Source organism: Mercenaria mercenaria, chromosome 1 (assembly GCF_021730395.1).
Source record: "Mercenaria mercenaria strain notata chromosome 1, MADL_Memer_1, whole genome shotgun sequence".
Taxonomy (NCBI): Eukaryota; Metazoa; Mollusca; class Bivalvia; order Venerida; family Veneridae; genus Mercenaria; species Mercenaria mercenaria.
Window position 1 is genome coordinate 114,738,505 of NC_069361.1, and position 21,585 is coordinate 114,760,089.

At 35.2% G+C, this 21,585-nt stretch overlaps 1 protein-coding gene across 6 annotated transcripts in view; it reads left to right on the plus strand.

Annotated features, from left to right (window-relative positions):
* Window positions 1-1,423: 1,423 nt before the first annotated feature.
* The window catches only part of LOC123525538 (crossover junction endonuclease MUS81-like), a 38,123-nt gene continuing 17,961 nt past the window's right edge, over window positions 1,424-21,585 (plus strand). The window contains exons 1-6 of one of the 6 annotated variants that reach the window (XM_053521335.1): window positions 1,424-1,497; window positions 7,214-7,376; window positions 9,423-9,495; window positions 11,345-11,506; window positions 15,069-15,160; window positions 20,836-20,937. In XM_053521335.1, the coding sequence (XP_053377310.1) occupies window positions 7,239-7,376; window positions 9,423-9,495; window positions 11,345-11,506; window positions 15,069-15,160; window positions 20,836-20,937 (567 nt within the window). In that variant the 5' untranslated portion in view covers window positions 1,424-1,497; window positions 7,214-7,238. Of the gene's footprint in view, window positions 1,498-2,209; window positions 4,883-7,213; window positions 7,377-9,422; window positions 9,496-11,344; window positions 11,507-15,068; window positions 15,161-20,835; window positions 20,938-21,585 lie in introns of those variants that run through there. The other 5 variants (XM_053521344.1, XM_053521328.1, XM_045304666.2 and 2 more) reach the window with 5 other exon arrangements.

Sequence of the window (21,585 nt, forward strand, 5' to 3'; positions counted from 1 at the left end):
CCTAAAAAAATCTTTGTTTCCGGTAACATGCTCAAAAAAATTAGGGAAGGTAGGTCGGAATTTTTTATTTTTTTATTTTTTTTTTTATTAAGGGAGACTTTTCAAAAATTATTTTTGTGTCAAAAAATAAATACAGATAAGGGGATTACGCCTTTAGAGCATCAGTAAGTTCATTTCTAACATCACTGACCATGTTTAAAGCATAAAAAGGACAGTTTTACAACTTTTTGTTAAAAAACATTTAGGGTCGGGCCAAAAATTTAGGATAGGTCGGGATACCGGAGACAAACAATTTTTTTTACGCCTTACCTGCCCATTACTGCTACTAGCCTCCATGTACCATCTCTCGACCCAGTTTTACACTATTTTGTTGTAATTTTATAGGTTAAAAAATAATCAAATATAAGATATCAACATTGATTGGTAGACTGACCCTTTTCAAAGCTGTGTATTCTATTTTGAGATGTTCACTTCTACTACATGATGTAATACAGGTATGTACATGTAGGTAGGTTCGATCGATAATCACATTCAGCAGAGAACCAATTCTCGACCTTCCACCAGTACTGCCTTTAACGGTGTCATGACACCAAATCAGACAAATATTTCAGCAATAATATTTAATGCATTTATTTAAGGAAGTGTCTAGGGGTACGGATCCGTACCTCTAGACAAGCCTGTTAGGAGTTTTCTAGGGGTACGGACCTCCTTCTTCTAGAGATTTAGGGTTATTTACATCTTAAGTTTTGTTGAAAATGAAATATCAAATAAGACTTAACCAGTGTTCACTTAAAACTTGGATCTAAATGGTTTACAGATACCAGCGTTCACCCGATTGTTTACCTTTTTCTTTCAAAACCTAAATAACCGAGGAACTCCAGATGAATACACTCTTCCGTGCCGATTAGTTTATTGTAAAATAAACTGTTGATAACAGATTAATGACTGATTCTAAACCTTGAATGAATTATATTTGAAATTCAGCAGAAAAAAAATTAATTAGGCATAATAATAAGCACCTATTTATTTTGTTATGGTATTTGAATAGTCCATAAGTTTATTTTTATAGTCTCATCAAAATGACAAAATTTGTACACATGTATGTGTTAGATCTGACAGACGGGAAACATACCAAAACATAAACAATTAGATTTTCTTGTAAATTTTATGAGGTCGGTGTACTTTGTCAGTAAGAAAAGGATAGAATAAAACACTTACCATTTCTTTGCTTAAAACTGGCAAAAGACCAATGAAAATGCCAATAGATTAGTAAAGTACCTTTGCAGAAAGCGGTAATCCGGTGATATATTGAAACCGATCGAGAGATGGTAGCGTTCGATAGTTGGAGGCTACAGGTCTTTGAGATACAATATCTCTTTTGGGGCTGAGTATATTCCTTTGGGTTTATAAAGTTGTAAACAAAAGGGGAGGTAACACATACAATTGGCGGTCGTTTTAAATTTAACAAAATCATTAATTTAAAGTCACTGACTTCAAGTATGACATTGAAACTGATATATTTTGAGTTCAATAATAAATCAGACCTGACTTTGTATGTAATCAGTTGATTGTAAAATTTATGAATCGTAGAAATTGTAAATGTTATTAGATTCCGCGATGACAATCAGACAATATCCGAACTAACTTATTTAACGTAGGCCACATTGCATTGTAATGTTTTGTGTTATGGTACTTTGATACTTTCCTTACATTTAAAGTTTTAATGCGATCTCAGGATGAAAGAACTACTGTAGCCAAGTCCTAGTCAAAATAATTTGACGTTCGGATTGTTTCATATTTGTGACAGGGCAATTCATAATTTTAACATGTCCAAAATATTGCGGAATGATACTTATTTCACTTGGGTATTGATTACATTTTACTCGGACTTTATCATAGACTCCCTGTGTAAAATCTTAAACTTTTAACTAAAATAAAGGTATTAAATCGATATAATATTTCAGTGAAACTTCAAAGTTTTGTTGTTTGTAGCATCATCTGGGGCATGTGCAGTGAAAAATCTGAATTTGATTTCTAAAATAGTGTGATATCTATTTCTGAAGTCACTGTATCTTCATTGTAAATATACTTCGTTATACCCAAGTGGAAACTGGCAGGTACTCGAAAATGCAGCCCTCTGATTGGTCAATTAGAACCCCTAATGTACTGTGATGTCATGATAAAGTTAAACGTCAAAATTTTGAAGGACCAAAATAATGGAAGATAAATCCCAGTACAGGGCATCACTGGGCAAAGTGTAAAATCTGGCCGTCCTATCTATCCAGTTAAGAATTTATTGAAAAATCCGGCCATACTGGTACTGATGATAAACCCGAACAGAAAATGAGGTTTTTTACCTGTAACTTTTTTATTTCTGCAAATTGAAATCAATGGTCAGTATCAAAATAAAGCTTAACCTTTGCTGAAAACTTTACATAATTCAAATTTATATTTAGTAAGCAAGCTCACATGAAGTGAGGGCCTGAAAGGGGTATGTAAACAGGGGACTTTATGAACGTTGACTGATGATAAATTCGAACCCTTTGTCATTTACAAAATTTCCTTGATATTATTATATTGAAACTTTCCCCAAAAAGCTGCAACAGTCATTCCTGATCAAGTAATGAAAAGTTAACAAATGTCAGGCCTTCATGTTTCGACAGTGAGCATGCGCAATAAACACCCTCTTCCCCAGTAATTTTGGATAAATATTTTTTATACAAATTTATGTAAGTCATTTATACAAAATATTTACCAATTTTGTTTTTGTTTACACCAGTTGGTGTTGTAAGTGGAAACTATTAGATGGTGTGTTCGATTTTATAAATAACCGATTGCAATCGAATATTTCCAAGGTGTTCGACTTTATCATCTGTCCGGGTTTATCATCAGTACCAGTACTGCAGTACCCATTTATTTCTTTATTTCTTGATCAAATTTAATAAAATTGATATCAGATGAAAGCGGTTATGTACTTGCTAAATATATAACTTAAATTAAGCTTGTATGCTGAATAAGTACGGAGAACTACATACAATATCGACTCATTTTCCAGCCATAGGTTTGCATATTTTTGAGAATGAAAACTACGGCCATCCCATTTATTTCTCGAAATAAGATACATATCGTAACAAATGTAATATCTTTTGAAATAATACCTTCCTTACTTTACATATGTGGCATTTGAATGACAGTCTTGCAAATATTAATAAATTGTGCAACATCAAACTTTTATAAATATTACAACTGCATGATTCTATCCAGCAGTAGTAAGTACAAAGTACAAAAATACGGCCATAAATTATTAACTTATAATTCTTAATAAACCTTATATATTTTGATATCATATGAAAGAGTGTGTTACGAAGTTTCTAAAAATGTTAAATTTGTGGAAATTCATCAATTACAACAGAAGATATACTTGGTCAAAGATTTATGATTTTTTTTCGACAGCGTTTGGTGTTATTACTGCATGCTGTATATAGCTATGATGACGAGGACCTTCTTATGTTCAAGTCATATTATTATGAATAAAGTTCTGTTCTGTTCAAAAAAAAGTTCTGTTCTGGTGTTGTCATTTATTGAAAATTTGAAGTGGTGTAGTTCTTAACCCTTACCCTGCTAAATTATTATTTCTATAATGAACTTGTCCATCTTCCAATCTGGACAGTGCCACTGACTGTTAAAAGGGGTGCTTACCAAAAGGATACTGGCTGAATGGCGAACAGTGCAGATCATAATCAGACTGCACAGATGTGCAGGCTGATCATGATCTACACTGGTCGCAAAGGCAGAATTACTTGTGTATAGCATGGTAAGGGTTAATAATAGGAGCAACAAACTGAGAAGTATTGTAAATAATATATACAATATTCACCGTAAATAATTAATGTATTTTTACTTGCAGTTTGAACATCATTTTACATAACAGAGTGTTCTGTGAAATATCGTGACAATAATTGTTATAGATCTAAGCTCTTTTAATTGTGTCTTATAGAGTCTTATCAGTTTATCACAACAGGCTCTAGTTCATTATGTAATCGAAAATGACTTAATAAAATATGTGTCGTCAGTGAATTCATTTATGGTTTCAGGCATAAAAGGAACAAAACGCGTAGTGACTTTACAACCAACAGAATTGTGCAGTTGTCCCTCAACTGGGCAATGTTATCATATTTTAGCCGAGAAGCAGTCTTTGATTATCGATGATAATTTAAAAAACAAAACCAAAACTGTTAAGAACTTGTCTATTTTAAGAAAAATCACAAGACCAAGAATTGCCAGAAAAACGGGCCAGAAACAACCCAGAAAAACTGATAATGAAGTAATCGCTGCACCTGATTCTTTGTCTGCACAGAAATGCTCCACACCGTCAGCAAATGATCCACCGACACCAGTGTTCAAAACAGAAAACAAATGTTATGTTACACCACAGACACCCTGTACAATAGAGAATCACATTTTAAAAAGTAGCTTTAAAAAACGAAAATCCAGCGAAACTTCCTCTAAAGCCAAAAAGAAGATGAAATTTTATGAAAACATCGATTCGGTTGGAAACAGTGATAATTTATGTCAACAAATTTTGATTGAAGAACTGAGCACTTCAACCTTCGATTTAAATACTTGTATAGAGGATAAATGGATTGATCAGCTTCTATTATCAGATAGGGACGATGTTCTAAACGAAAATGCATGGCTGAACAACCGAGTCATGAACCATGTTCAAAAGCTACTTAAATCTTCAGGCCCAGCTAATGGTTTACAGGACACTTTATTTGCTCTGCATTTTGATGACACCAAACAAGAATGGGTTTTACATGAACATTTCAAAAAACAAAATGTTCAAAGTGGCCAGCTTCATTTTAATGGCAACAGTCATTAGGTATCTTCTAAAGCCAAGGAACTGATTTACTTTGTTAGTTATTGAGTTTATGTGCTTATCCCATTTCAAGTTGTTTTGAAGTGTTACACCTAGATATTTTGATGACTGAACTTTTTCTAGAGTATGATGATGTAGTTTATATTTAAACTGTATGGGATTCTTTTTCTGTGTAGTACTAAGGATGTTACATTTATCAGGACGAAATGCATCAACCAATGCTGTTCCCATTTACCAGCAGCTTCCAAATCAAACTGAAGAAGTTTAAAGTCATTTAAGGTTTTAATTTCTCTATAAATCATGCTATCATCTGCAAAGAGTCTTAAAGTACTGTGTTAAATTATATAGTTGGCAAAATCATTGATGTAGATTAAGAAGAGGATAGGACCCAGAACTGTTACCTGGGGTACCTGTAAAACTTGAAGGGTTTGGAACGTTGGGTCAATTATTTTTAGCTTGACTGTATTGAGCTATTCTTACTCACCCTGGCGTTTCCGTCACACCTTGGATAAAGTTTTGCATGCAAGTAGGCAAGTACGTATAGCAATCATTTAAGGAGCTTCATTTGTTTATGCTGTTGTATTTACACTACATGTATCTTCTTAAAGACCCTCAGCCAAACCTTTTTTTGATGATCTCTTTTTAGCTCACCTGAGCAATGCTCAGGTGAGTTTTTCTGATCGCTCGATGTCCGTCGTCTGTCGTCCGTCGTCTGTCAACATTTAGCTTGTGTATGCGATAGAGGCTGTATTTTTCAATTAATCTTCATGAATATTGGTCAGAATGATAACCTTGATGAAATCTAGGCCGAGTTCGAAAATGGGTCATCTCGGGTCAAAAACTAGGTCACTAGGTCAAATCAAAGAAAAACCTTGTGTATGCGATAGAGGCTGTATTTTTCATTTAATCTTCATGAATATTGGTCAGAATGATAACTTTGATGAAATCTAGGTCGAGTTCGAAAATGGGTCATCTCGGGTCAAAAACTAGGTCACTAGGTCAAATCAAAGAAAAACCTTATGTATGCGATAGAGGCGGTATTTTTCAATTAATCTTCATGAATATTGGTCAGAATGATAACCTTGATGAAATCTAAGCCGAGTTCGAAAATGGGTCATCTCGGGTCAAAAACTAGGTCACTAGGTCAAATCAAAGAAAAACCTTGTGTATGCGATAGAGGCTGTATTTTTCAATTCTTCTTTATGAATTTTGGTCAGAATGATTGCCTTGATGAAATCTAGGCCGAGTTCGAAAATGGGTCATCTCGGGTCAAAAACTAGGTCACTAGGTCAAATCAAAGATAAACCTTGTGTATGTGATAGAGGCGGTATTTTTCAATTGATCTTCATGAATTGTGGTCAGAATGATTACCTTGATGAAATCTAGGACGAGTTCGAAAATGGGTCATCTGGGGTCAAAAACTAGGTCACTAGGTCATATCACGTAAAAACCTTGTGTATGCGATAGAGGCTTTATTTTTCAATTGATCTTCATGAATTTTGGTCAGAATGATACCCTTGATGAAATTTAGACCAAGTTCGAAAATGGGTCATCTCGGGTCAAAAACTAGGTCACTAGGTCAAATCAAAGAAAAACCTTGTGTATGCAATAGAGGCGGTATTTTTCAAATGATCTTCATGAAATTTAGCCAGAATGATAACCTTGATAAAATCTAGGCCGAGTTTGAAAATGGGTCATCTGGGGTCAAAAACTAGGTCACTAGGTCAAATCGAAGAAAAACATTGTGTATGCAATAGAGGATGTATTTTTCAATTGATCTTCATGAAATTTGGTCATAGTGATTGCGTTGATGAAATCTAAATCGATTTTGAATATGGGTTATCTGAGGTCAAAAACTAGGTCACTAGGTCAAATTAAAGAAAAATCTTGTGTATGCGATAGAGACTGTTTTTTTCAATTGATTTTTATGAAATTCGATCAGGTTGATTGCCTTAATGAAATCTAGGTCGAATTTGAATATGGGTCATCTGAGGTCAAAAACTAGGTCACTTGGTCAAATCAAAGAAAAAACTTCTGTATGTGATAGAGGCTGTATTTTTCAGTTGATCTTCATGAATTTTGGTCAGAATGATTGCCTTGATAAAATCTAGGTTGAGTTTGAACATGGGTCATCTAGGGTCAAAAACTAGGTCATATCTAAGAAAATGCTTGTTTTATCGCAAGAGACCAATTTTTTGGTCCAATCTTAATGAAAATTGGTCAGAATATTTGTTTCCATGAAATCACTAGGTCAAACATGTTTTACACTGTTACGGAGTGTTTCTTAGGTGAGCGACCTAGGGCCATCTAGGCCCTCTTGTTCATATTTTTCAGTTAAAACCTACATACTACAGATAACATGGACAAACACCCTCTGTATGGTAAAAAGAAGAAAAAGAAAGAAGTATGTCCGAATCCATTGTTTGTACAATGGCTGACAGAGTGGAGAGACAGTGCAGCTGAGAAAGGCATCAAGAGTCAGTATACATATGGAAAGGTATTTGTTTAATGTAATCATACTTATTTTTTGTCAGTTTTAGAGAAATCTGTTACTAGTTATATTATATGTAAACTCGCACAACTCCTTCCTGAAATGAAATATAGTACTCTGGCCTTCAAACTGGAAATATGAAGACTGCAGTTATATTTGGCACTCCTTCAGATTCAAACATTAAGTTCTGAAGTAGTAGTTGGATGCTGTACCTAAACATCTCCCTGTCCTGTAATCTGAATGAATAGTAATAACTGTCTTGGCAAGTTCATTTACAGACTAATAATCATAAATCACTCACTCTAATGGCATAAATTATATATGACTGCAGCTTTCAAGTTTTATAGGATTATTGTCTGTGGTCACCTGTTGTCAAGTGGATAGTACGTCAAAGGTTAAGATTACAGTGACTTGGAGACTTAAAATTGTTTCTTGTCAATAACTGGAGAATGCTAGGACCTACAGCTTTCAAACAGAGTAGAGTTATTGCCATTAGTCAGTAGATTACCCCTTAGATTTTTGTGTTGATCAGGTCAGGACCCTCGGGCTCTTGTATCTTATGTTGTTTGATTGTTTGACGCCCTGCATTTTCGAGCATTTTACTCATCTTGCGACCTTCAGTGAGTTCTACTGTGTGCTGAATAAAAAGATGTCAAAAATAGGTTAAGTGGCCTCCATGATTGAGTGGCTAAGGTTGTTGACTTCCAGTCAGTTGCCCTTCACTGATACGGTTCTAAACCTTGCTTTAGCCAAATTGGGTGTAGAATTCTTTATGTGAAAAAGCCATCCAGCTAGCTTTTAGAAAGTTGGTTCTACCTTGGTGCCATCACATGTCTGAAACATTGCCTGGAGGGTTGCCAAGAGTCCTTCTCCACCATGAACAGCAGAAGTCACTATATGACCTATGTTGTGTCTGTGTGAATCTAAACCCAAAGAAAACAGACAAAAATAGATAAGACACACTAATTTGTTAAATGTGTTGACCATTGCTTCTGTTAAAACAAAGTTCATGAAATTGTAGAGATACATCCAGGAATATTGCAGGGATCAGCCTAGGTCAAAATTTTAGGGAGAAGTGACTTCTCCCTCCACAGAATTTAGGGAGAAGTTGAGAAATTTAAGGAGAAGAATCGGCATAGCATTCAGTTTCTTGCCCATATATATCCACTTTCTGTGGGTCTAGCTGTAACTTATAAACAGTAAATATTTAAGGAAATTGATTCTTGCATTATCATTTTCATGAATTTCTAAATAAAGTATAAACTTAGCTATGAAAAAGTCGCCTTTAAATTTTTATCCGAAATTTACATGTCCGAAATTAGTAAATTTAACAGGTGCACGATCAAAACGGCGTGAAAATTTTCATTAATGTTTCGATTCTCGTACTTTTATAATGCCCGATTTTTGCACCAATTTGTTCAGATTTATACATTTAATTTATTCATTTATTATTTTTTTCGAAAATAATACCAAACTCGTAGTTAATGGCGATCTTTTTACAATATTTTGTACGGCAGTTCTGACGTCCGCGAAATCATTTTTTATCCACAGTACCCGTGCCGTTCATTTACAGAAATTGACCGTAATTATGGTAATTGAAATAATTTTTGAAGTAATCTTTAATAAAATGAAAGAATAATATACAATTGTTGCATAAAATCATGCTCTCGTTAAGTTTATCGGCTTTTTACACGCCGATTGAAAATTTTCAAAATGGCGGCGGCTTACAATATTATTGATTGACACTGTTAGATATTAACGCTACGATTGGCTGAAGTTTGACAGGCGAGTAGGCGGGGTTGACTATGGATTTATCGATAATTTAATCTAGAATATGCATCAAGTTTTGCAACTTAAGTAAACAGATAATAACTCGCTGAAAAACTCGGCGATTTGGATTTCGCCCGGAGGCGATAATTAAGCGAAGTGGCCGACTTTAAGGCGACGATATCGCTCAAATCGCCTTGTAGGCTGATCCCTGATATTGGTAGGTTTTTATTGTTGGTATAGTTATACCATATTTCGTGAAGTGTCGTAATTTATGTATTTTAGGCTTTGAACACTCTACGAAAATTCCCCTTGAGGTTTGAAACTGGAAAAGAATGCAAAATTTTAGAGAATTTTGGTAAGTATTTAACTCCTTACCTGTGCTTTATGATAGTACCAATTTGCCGCCTCATATTTTCAATGTTTTCATTTTTAGTTGGATTTTGGTTGAGATCCATTTTAAAACAGGAAGTTGTTTAGTTATCTTAAACCAATAATCTTGTATGAATATGTATTGTCAAGAGCATGTTTTTAGCTCGACTTTTCGAAGAAAAAGTAGAGCTTTTGTACTCGCCCTGGCGTCGGCATCGCCATTTGTTAAAGTTTTTGATAAAACCAAATATCGCTGTTACTATCAAAGCTATTGATTTGAAACTTTAAATAGTTATTTACTATCAAAGTCTACACTAGGAGAAACAATCCCCATAACTCTGATTTGAATTTTGACAGAATTATGCCCCTTTTTAACTTAGAATTTTTGGTTAAAGTTTTTGATAAAGTCAAATATCTCTGTTACTATCAAAGCTTTTTACTTGAAACTTAAAATAGTTATTTACTATCAAAGTCTACACCAGGAGAAACAATCCCCTTAACTCTGATTGAATTTTGACAGAGTTATGCCCCTTTTTAACTTAGAATTTTTGGTTAAAGTTTTTGATAAAGTCAAATATCTCTGTTACTATCAAAGCTGTTGACTTGAAAGTTAAAATACTTATTTACCATCAAAGTCTACACCAGGAGAAACAATCTCAATAACTCTGTTTTGAATTTTGACAGAATTATGCCCCTTTTTAACTTAGAATTTTTTGTTAAAATTTTTGATAACGTCAAATACCGGTATCTCTGTTACTATTAAAGCTTTTGACTTGAAACCCAAAATAGTTATTTACTATCAAAGTCTACAGCAGGAGACACAATTCCCATAACTCTGATTTAAGTTTTGACAGAGTGATGCCCCGTTTTAACTTAGAATTTTTGGTTAAAGTTTTTGATAAAGTCAAATCTCTGTTACTATTAAAGTATTTGATTTAAAACTTAAAATACTTATTTACCGTCAAAGTCTACACTAGGAGAAACAATCCCCGTAACTCTGATTTGAATTTTGACAGAATTATGCCCCTTTTTAACTTACAATTTTTGTTAAAATTTTTGATAAAGTCAAATATCTCTGTTGCTATTAAAGCTTTTGACTTGAAACTCAAAATAGTTATTTACTATCAAAGTCTACACCAAGAGACACAATTCCCATAACTCTGATTTGAATTTTGACAGAGTTATGTCCTGTTTTAACTTGGAATCTTTTTTACTGGCGAAGCTTTAATTCAGAGTCAAGCACTGAGAAAAGTCGAGCGCGCTGTCTTACGGACAGCTCTTCTTTTGTTTGTTTTTGGATATGTTGTCTCTGTAAAATAATATTAAATTTAAGGAAGAACTTTAAACACCAGTTCTTAGGTTTTTGAATCACTAGCCCCTCACTGCTGAGTTCTGCACTTGGATTGTAAGATTCGTTCATGTGAGGAAGCCATCCAACATGTATATACAAGGTTGGTTGTAGTACCCAGTTGTAACTGAAATATGGCTCGAGGGGTTACTGGGTCTTCTTCTTTCACCATAACTTGAACCTAAAATTATGTTGATATGATTATGTTGTTATTAATTGAGAAGTGTTGTACAAATGATCAGAAGTAAACAAGCTAGTGTGGGGAGGGGGCGGGAACAGGAAAGAGTGGCAGATTTCCTTTATACTACTTTAACTTTTCGGGGGGAAATGTCCATCACGGTTGGGCAAAAGGCAAGATCCCATGTAACGTATATCATGGTGGCAATACAAAAGAAACATGAATTTTTTTACTCTTAATTAATTTATCAAAGAAACAAAAGGGAAGGAGGGACTGAATTTTTCAAAGTTGTTAAATATTGTGTTTCAGGTGACAAGATATGTAAAATGTTAGATGAGAAACTTGCAGAGCATGTGTCCCTGTATGGCACCACAGCACCTGTGGACGTGACAGACACAGTAACTGATGTACACTTAAACAACCAAGCTAGATGTAAGGTGACTACATCAACAGGGGCTAAAAAGGAGAATGGTAAGTTTACACATAATATTTTAACTTATAAAGTTCCATAGAACTTTAAATTTGTGTTAAAAAAAGAACATGTATTGTAACGTGGATAGAAAAGCGCAATTTTATATTTTTCACAGGAATTTATGCTGTTAGAGCCATTAAATGGAAGTAATAAAAAAGAACAGATTCAGTAATATTTTCTACTATGTTAATCTAGTATTCAGACCTATGATAAATATATGAGGCAACCATTATTAGTCCCCTACTGGTTGAAAACCAGTTTCGGGGGCTATAGGAATGCACTTTTCCATCATTCATTCATTCCATCCGTCCGCAATTTTGTATCCGGTCCATAATTTTGTCATTCATGAAGGGATTTTAATATTACTTGGCACAAATGTTACCCGTGATGAGACGACATGTCGTGCGCAAAATGGGACCCCTGGCTCAAAGGTCAAGGTCACACAAGGCAGTTGTCTCAGATGTTTTACAAGGCATGAACAGGGTCTGTTTCGTGTCCAGTCCAGCATAAATGTTCCCCGTGATGAGATGACATGTCATGCGCAACACCCAGAACCCTAGCTTAAAGGTCAAGGTCCCACTCAGAGATCAAAGGTCTGTAGGATTTCTTTCCTGTTCGGTCTATAACTTTGTCATGCAAAACAGGATTTAGTTATCAGTTAGCACAAATATTTCCCTGGATGAGACATGTGTTATGCGCAAAACCTGGGCCCTTAGCTGAAAGGTCAAGGTCACACTTGGAAGTCAAAGGCCAAAGGGGCTCTTTTCCTGTCCATTCTGTAACTCAACTATCCTTAGAGGGATTTTAATATTACTTGGCATAAATGTTCACCATCATGAGACTGATTGTCATGCACAAGAACCAGGTCCTTAGGTCTAAGGTCATGGTCACACTTAGAGGTCAAAGGTCAAATTCAAGAATGACTGTCCAGAGCATTTCTTCTTCAGGCATGGAGGGATTTTGATGTAACTTGGCACAAATGTTCACCAGCATGAGGCACACTTGTTTTTAGAATTGCTTCCCTTTGTTGTTACCATAAATAGCTTATATTGTAACGTTTTTTATTACTGCTGTAGGGAAAAATTGAGACCACTTTTTTGTGGTACAACATGCATGTTACATCCATTTTTAGGTGTATTTTGACCTATCTCTACCTGGTAAAGCGTTTTTTGTGGACTTATATTATATAGAATTTTTTTTAGGATTTACTTCCCTTTGTTGCTACTATAAATAACAGTAGAGAAAATTAGGTGCCTTCCAGTTACATGGCAATACTTCATTCACTTGTAGGAAATAGGGGTGTCACGATAAACTGGTATACCAGTACATTGCAATATGTTGCCAAAACTGTATTGCACCGCGATACGCACCCAACGTACCGGTTTTCTACGGTATTTCCTCACATTTTTTCTTTGTCAAATATGTTTTGCAAATTGCCATTTTTTTCATGGTCTTCTTGATGGAAATATTACTTCCAAAACATTAATCGAATCGATAAATGTTCCGTGTGATGCAGGTGCTTACAGCAGTTGATAAACCAACCTCCGCGCAGGAAAATAAGTAAATTTATTATTTCTTCATATTTTTTTTTGTTCTCTACTCGTGATACAATCAAAATATACATTTTTAACTATTGGCATTTGAACTTTGTACAACAAAACTCAAAATTGAAAAAAATTCACTCGGCTGAAATCCAGCCGAATTTATATGTGGTGGCAGTGTCTACTGTACCGATAAGGGGAGGTATCACTGTGTTGGAGTTTGTTGATAAACGCATGAATCCAATCTTTCCATGACAATGATTAAATATAAACAACATGGCAGACAGAGGTGCTGGCCTTAGAATTGTCGCGAACTAAAAGACAAAGAGAGAAATCTTAGGTCTCGTTTCGGGTTGAAATTTGACCTGCAGACAAAAAAAAATAGTCAGTGGTATTGTAATCTGTCGGTTGTGCAGTGGTACCGTAAAATACAGCGGCGGGACATTTTACTTTAAGGTATTGGACCTGTAATAGAGTACCTCCTTTTTGAAGAGTATTCAATTCCTACCATAAACCTACTTTGACTGCAATTTTCAGGGGTGCTTAGGTTCACGCCCCACTGGGACCCAAATTTTTTTCTCCATATTTTCCTCTTTTTCTAGTAAGTTTTTACTTCTTTCAAGACTTATTATGGATGTTTTGTACGAAAGTGGAAAATTTTCATTTTATAAGCAGTTTCTTGCTGTTCAAAGTGAATTTACCTCTGAATCAGGAGGGGTAGAGTTAGACATCTTTAAAAATACTGAGTTATATATGGTAAAAGTTCTCTATTTTGCCGTCATTCTTTAGATTATATATTGTGGAAGAAATGCAGGTAGGTTTTACTCATGCCCCAAGATTATTTTTGAATGAAGTGAGCAAAATTCAAAACAGACCTACAGGATTCGACTTTAATTTTTCAATGTTGGAGTTAGAATTCTGTCTCATTAAATCTGTTTACTTGAGGCACCCTAGAAAAAAGTTATATTTACAGTTTTATTTTGTGTTTTATAATTGTTTAACAATAGTTTGATGTTTCTTTCATCAAAATTAATGCTGTAATGAAATTCTCTGCAAACATTTTAGATAGTGGCCATCACATTGAAATTTGTCTCTATTTGAGCTTGAGGAAATTCCATAAATTATACAAAATTTACAAAAAACGGCACAGTAAAAGTTGTTTAAAATTTGCAGCACGGTGCGAAACATGGTCAACTTTAAGAATATACCAAGCAAATGCCATTTTTAAAACATTACTATAAGGGGTCCAATACCTTAAAACGCATATCAACCAGCAGCATCTGAGAGTGGAACCGAAAGTTGGACACAATCATGTCCATACTCTAAAAATAAGTTGTAGAAAACAATCATGAACTAAACATGTTGAAACAGTGCAGTATATATCTAGTACATACAATAACTTTCAGAATGAAACTGACTTGCACACGTATACATTCCTTATGTTAATTATTTTCTAATTTCTAGTTCAAGTCATGAAGCCCTTATAAGTTATATTCTATTCAAAACCTTGAGAGTGATACTTGTTTTAGCTTATGTTTACTTTCTACAACTTATTTTTAAGAGTATGGACGTGTATAAAGGTTTTACAGTAGTAAAAGAATCTCGGGTCATAGCTTTAGTTCAAGAAGCAATATATTGTGGTACGTATTGCAATACGACAAAAATGTATTGCAATATATTGTGGTACACTTCAAGCGTATTGTGACACCCCTTACTTAGGAAATAGCAAAAAATTAACAAGTTTTGTTTTGATAAAAAATGTAGCAGCCACATTATAACTAAGCCCTTTAAAAGCTCTGGATGATTGTGTAAATCTTACCTTATTTGTTTTTATACCTGACAAAACTTTGGTGAGCATTGTTGATATTGAGGTGCACAATGAGAACCTACAGGTTGTTTTTTTTCTTCTGTGGGATAAAAATTTATCTAAGTTTTGTCACTTGCAGGGAAGTATATGCTCAATTGGTACTGCTTAGTGCTATGATGACACCACACCTGATTACGATTTGTTCTTTTACAGTTAAAGCAGCACCCAAAGAAAACATTGCTCCAGTCCGTGTACATGATATATCAGACAATAGTGATGATGAGGTACAGGAACAACCAGCCAGAGTAAGTTCATAAGACATATATATACATACGTAGGTCTTTACAAACACCCCATCTATGCATTGAGAAAGTTTGATCCAGATGAGGTCTTCGTAATGCATATATCTATGAATTATATGTTCAAATGGTTCTGCTTGACCCCGTTTAGGAGCTGCCACAGGTAACTATAGGGAAAATCATTAAACAACCATTCACATAAATCACTTGACAGATCTTTACCAAACTTGTTCCATAGCATCCAAGCATGTACCTCTCTCTACTTTGTTCAGATGGTTGTGATTGTGAGAGCTTAAAAAGGAAAATCCTTGTAACAACTTCTAATGAAACTCTTTAAGGAGAGAGTTTCAAATAAGCTTTCAGCTTACTACTCAATCCTGTATGCTTTTTTGATATATATATATACATGTTGTAAATGAATTGTGATTAATAAAGTATTGTTTAAACCAATGAAACTCTTGAAAGATCTTGGTGAAACTTGGTCTGTAGCATTTTTGGATTGACCTTTCTCAATTTTTAGCTCACTTGAACATGAAGTGCTCATGGAAAGCTTTAAGGATCGTTGGATGTCCAACTTCAGTCTACCATCCGTCCATCGTCTGAAGCTTTGTTAAAGAACGTCTTCAAAACCATAATGCCAATTTCAACGAAACTTTATTGGAAGAAACTTGGTTAGCTGCGGTCAAAAACTAGGTCTTAGGTCTAAAAATAGAAAAATCTTGTGACCTCTCTGGAGGCTATACTTTTGAATGGATCTTCATGAAAATTGGTCAGAATGTTCATCTTGATGATATCTAGGTCGAGTTTGAAACTGGGTCACGTGTCATCAATAACTAGGTCAGTAGGTCAAATAATGAAAAAACCTTGTGACCTCTCTAGAGGCCATATTTTTCATGGGATCTGTATGAAAGTTGGTCAGAATGTTCATCTTGATGATATCTAGGTCAGGTTCAAAACTGGGTCACATGAGGACAAAAACTGGGTCACTATGTCAAATAATAGAAAAAAATGACGTCATACTCAGTTCAAAACTGGGTCATGTTGGGACAGGTGAGCGATTCAGGACCATCATGGTCCTCTTGTTTATTATTGGCAGTAGGGAAAAACCGAGACCACTTTTCTGTGGTACAACATGCATGATACATCCAATTTTTAGATGTATTTTGACATAACTTTACCAAGTAAGAATTTTTTTGTGGACTTTGAAAAAAAATTTTGGGGAATTTCTTCTTTTTCTTGTTCCTGTCCTTTTGGCTTCAACAGTCAAGTTCTTTAAATTTTGCTCCCATCCTCTGATGTAACCCTTTGGGCGTATATTGCCCCGTTTGGCGGCGCTCTTGTTTATGATCTGATTTTTACCAAACTTGCACAAAACTTGTGTCACCATAAGATCTCGGTCCCTTTCTTGAACTGGCCAGATCCCATTATGGGTCCAGAGATATGGCCCCTGAAAGGGCCATAATTAGCTATTTTGACCTTGTCTGCACTATAGCAGCTTCATTTATGATTTGATTTTAACCAAACTTGCACACATCTTGTATCCCACAAGAGATTGGTTCCTTTCTTGAACTGGCCAGATTCTGCCATGGGTTCCAGAGTTATGGCCCCTTTAAGGTCATAAATTTGCCAATTTGGCTAAAAATTTGCAGCCATATAGAGACTTCATTTATGGTTTGATTTGATACAAACTTCCAAAATATCTTCAACAACAATAAATCTTGGATTCCATGGCGAATCTGTCAGATCCAATTATAGGGTCCAGAGTTATTTTTCATCTGATTACCTCCCTTGATTTTAATCAAAATGGGTTTATATCAGTAAGTACTTATAGGACTTATTTGAAATTTCATTATTGTCATAAGTTGGACTGAGACAATCAGGGTAGATAACTGTGGACTGATTTTATGTCATATTACCTCCCTTTATTTCAAATTATAATGGGTATATCTTGGTAACTAATGAAGATACTGATCTGAAATTTCATTTATGTCAACAGATGGACTTGGACAATCAGTGAAGATACATATTGACTGAATTTATGACAAATTACCACCCTTTATTTTTATGCCCTCAGCATCTACTGATGCGGGAGGCATATAGTGATTGTCCTGTCCGTCCGTTCATTCGTTCGTCAGTACAAGGTTAACCAAATGGGACCGTATCATCTAGCATCAATACTCCTTACTAGAATGACTTGATACTAATGAGATGTAACCTGTGACCTTTCCTCATCTTCAGACATCACCTGACCTAACTTTGACCTTGACCTCATTTTGGACTTAGGTTGCTTTATATGGACCATCTCTTGGTTAACCAAATGTTTTGTCTAGCATCAATACCCCTTACAAGAATGAATTGATACTAATACAGATGTAAACTTTGACCATTCCTCATCTTCAAACATCACCTGACCTCAGTTTGACCTTGACCTTGTTTTGGACTTAGGTGCAAAATCTGTCGACAAGGATACCACCGGGGGCATCAAGCGTTTATTGAACGCAGCACGCAGCTTCTTGTTTATCTAAATGAATACACCTTAGCAGCTTCTAATGAGATTGGTTTGAAATGTTATTTATGTCTTCCATGGTAAGAAAGAGTCATATTAGATAACTTTTGATTGAACATTTATCGATATGAATACTTTACTAATATATTGTTGTATAGGCTTGAACTCTGTATCTTCTACATGCATATACCAATGCATGATTACTCGCCTGATTTTAATAAAAATGGATTTATCTCTATAAATATTTATAGAACTCATTTGAAATTTCATTATTGTCTTAAGCTGGACTGAGGCAGTCTGGGTAGATAGCTATGGACTGACTTTGTGTCAAATTACCTCCCTTTGTTTCCGTAGGGAAAAATCGAGACCACTTTTCTGTGGTACAACATGGATGGTACCTCCATTTTTTAGGTGTATTTTTTTGTGGACTTTATACATATCTGTACCTTGTAAGATTTTTTTTTTCTTCTTGGTTAAATTTCTTCCCAGTGTTGTTTGACCTTCTTGTCCTTAAGTGCAATGATATCAGGTGAGCGATATAGGGCCATTATGGCCCTCTTGTTTAACATATTGTCCAGCACTTGCAGACGAGCGATGGCACCCGTAGGCGGTGCTCTTGTTCTTACCTTATTATGTGGAGGAGTGACCAGTGCCAAGCCATATGGTGCATATTATTGGCATGTTTTGGTTCATTGATTTTCAGCAGAGTTATGAACCTTAATTTGTCGATCTTATGATGTATGTGCTACTTCTATACCACTGGTTGGAATTCCACCAAACTTTACAAGAGTGATCAGTTTCAAGCCAAGTTGTGTTTATCAATTAATGTTATGGTTCAGTGATTTTCATTAGAGTTATGGCCCTTAATTTGTGGCATTTTACAATGTCTGTGTGGAAAGTGGTGGGAGACATACATTTTTTCATGAATAAGAAGTTCTAGTTATATGATTGCAGATGTATAACAGCTATGTGTATGGCCTCCTTAACTATTTGTCCTCTTTTTAGCTCACCTGTCACATAGTGACAAGGTGAGCTTTTGTGATCACCCTTCGTCCGTCGTCCGTCTTCTGTGCGTCCGTCCGTGCGTGCGTGCGTCAACAATTTCTTGTCTGCACGATAGTGGTTTCATTTATGTTTTTATTTTAACCAAACTTGCACACAACTTGTATCACCATAAGATCTCGGTTCCTTTATTGAACTGGCCAGATCCCATTATGGGTTTCAGAGTTATTGCCCCTGAAAGGGCCAAAATTAGCTATTTTGACCTTGTCTGCACAATAGCAGCTTTATTTATGATTTGATTTTTACCAAACTGGCACACAACTTGTATTACCATAAGATCTTGGTTCCTTTCTTGAACTGGCCAGATTCCATTATGGATCCCAGAGTTATGGCCCCTGAAAGGGCCAGAATTAGATATTTTGACCTTGTCTGCACAATAGCAGATTCATTTATGATTTTATTTTAACCAAACTTGCACACAGCTTGTATCACCATAAGATCTTGGTTCCTTTTTTGAACTGGCGAGATTCCTTTATGGGTTCTAGAGTTATGGCCCCTGAAAGGACCAAAATTAGCTATTTTGACCTTGTCTGCACAATAGCAGCTTTATTTAGGATTTGAATTTAATCAAACTTGCACAAAACTTGTGTCACCATAAGATCTCAGTTTCTTTCTTGAACTGCTAGATCCCATAATGGGTTCCAGAGTTATAGCCCCTGAAAGGGCCAAAATTAGCTATTTTGACCTTGTCTGCACAATAGCAGCTTCATTTATGATTTGATTTTAACCAGACTTGCACACAACTTGTATCACCACAAGGTCTTGGTTCCTTTCTTAAACTGGCCAAATTCCATCATGGGTTCCAGAGTTATGTCCCCTTAAAGGTCCAAAATTGGCTATTTTGGCTTTTGCAGCCATATAGAGACTTCATTTATGGTTTTATTTGATACAAACTTCCAAAATATCTTCAACAACAATAAATCTTAGATTCCATGACAAATCAGATCCAATCGTAGGCTCCAGAGTTATTTTATATCTGATTACCTCCCCTGATTGTAATCAAAATGGATTTATTTCAGTAAGTACTTAAAGGACTTATTTGAAATTTCATAATTGTCATTAGTTGGACTGAGACAATCAGGGTAGATAACTATGGACTGATTTTATGTCAAATTACCTCCCTTTATTTAAAAATAAAATGGGTATATCTCCATAACTAAGGAAGATACTGATCTGAAATTTCATTTATGTCAACAGATTTATTTGGCAGAGCCTTCTTTTGTTCACTTACAATATTTATTTTTTTTAATTACTTCCCTTTTACGTTACTATAAATAGCTTATTTTAGTAACTTTATTATTATTGGCCGTAGGGAAAAACCGAGACCACTTTCCTGTGGTACAACATGGATGGTACCTCCAATTTTTAGGTGCATTTTGACATATCTGTACCTTGTAAGAATTGTTTTTTCTTTTTGGTTAAATTTCTTCCCTTTGTTCCTTCCTTTGGACTTAAATATTTTTACTGATGACCTTCTTGTCAAGTGCAATGATAACAGGTGAGCGATATAGGGCCATCATGGCCCTCTTGTTAAGATAATTCCATAGAAATGTTCCATGAGTCACTATCTCCAATTTACCAAAGATTGTTTTAACTATTTAGATTCATCAAGGAACATGGCTGTTAGGGGCATGGTGAAGTTTTCCCTTTTTTGTATAGATTATAGTGGAAATTTTATAAATATTCTTGTCAGAAATTTTCAGCCAAACTTTTTTCAAAAGACAATTTTTGGATGACCCTCTACCATAGTGTTCAATGATAATTTCAGTTTGTCTGCAGGCAATGCACCAGTTTCCCTGTGTGTGTGCTGAGAACTTAAAAAATATTCATGCTGGCTCTATATTGAATTAATTTGACATTGTTGTGAACATCTGTCAAAAATTTTAAAATGAATAATGAAGGAAACAACAGAGTGCAGTTACTTTTACATATCTGTATATAGTGGACACTTAAAAAATATTGTCAGAAATTGTTTACCTGATCCTGCACAATTCTTTGATTACCCTTTGTCAAAGGTGTTCAAATTATTTTGATTAGTCAAAAAAAACATGGCCACTTATAGACTTAATTTATTCAAGCTTGAAATGAGAATAGTTGTTTTTATTATTTACAGAAGCGGCAGAGATCAGGACGTCATAGTGGAGAGCGAGAATATATTCCAGCTTTTCGGTCAGGACCGTATGCGTTACTGCTGACACTTTACAGAGATATGCAGGTAATGTGAAATCTCAGTAAAATAACTCGACCTTTTACTGTACTACTGATATTTTAGGACCACTAGTGTATTCAATTTTTAGCTCAGGACCATCAGCCTATCAATGACTCACATTTGTTTTACAAAAAGGTAAATGGTGGCGGACTTCAGATCGTTTTGCACCTCACGTCTGTGGATTTGGGTTATCATGAGCTAGCATATGGCAGGTTGGTGGTTCTTAGGATCTTACCCAAATGCACAGTCAAGGCTAAAGTAATTTCTGGAGAAGCATCTGGAATTTTTTTCCACCTTTAAAGCTGGAAAGTAGCAATCTGACCAGTTGCGTCAGTTTAACTCAAACAAAATCAAGCAAAAGAAAACAAACGGCCCTTGTTATGTTTGTTAAATGATACATGCTTGAATTCTATTTACATGCATATGTAAACATTTTTAGCTTGACTATTCGAAGAATAGGGGAGCTATCGTACTCGCGTCAGCGTGAGCATCACACAAATGTTATAGTTTGTGAACCACCCCAAATATTTTCAAAGTCCATTGAGATATTGCTTTCATATTTGCATACTTGTTTACCATCATGACCCCAGTCTGTAAAAAGGAGGAGGCAACTCTATCAAGCATTCTGACTGAATTATGGCCTCTTTTCGACTT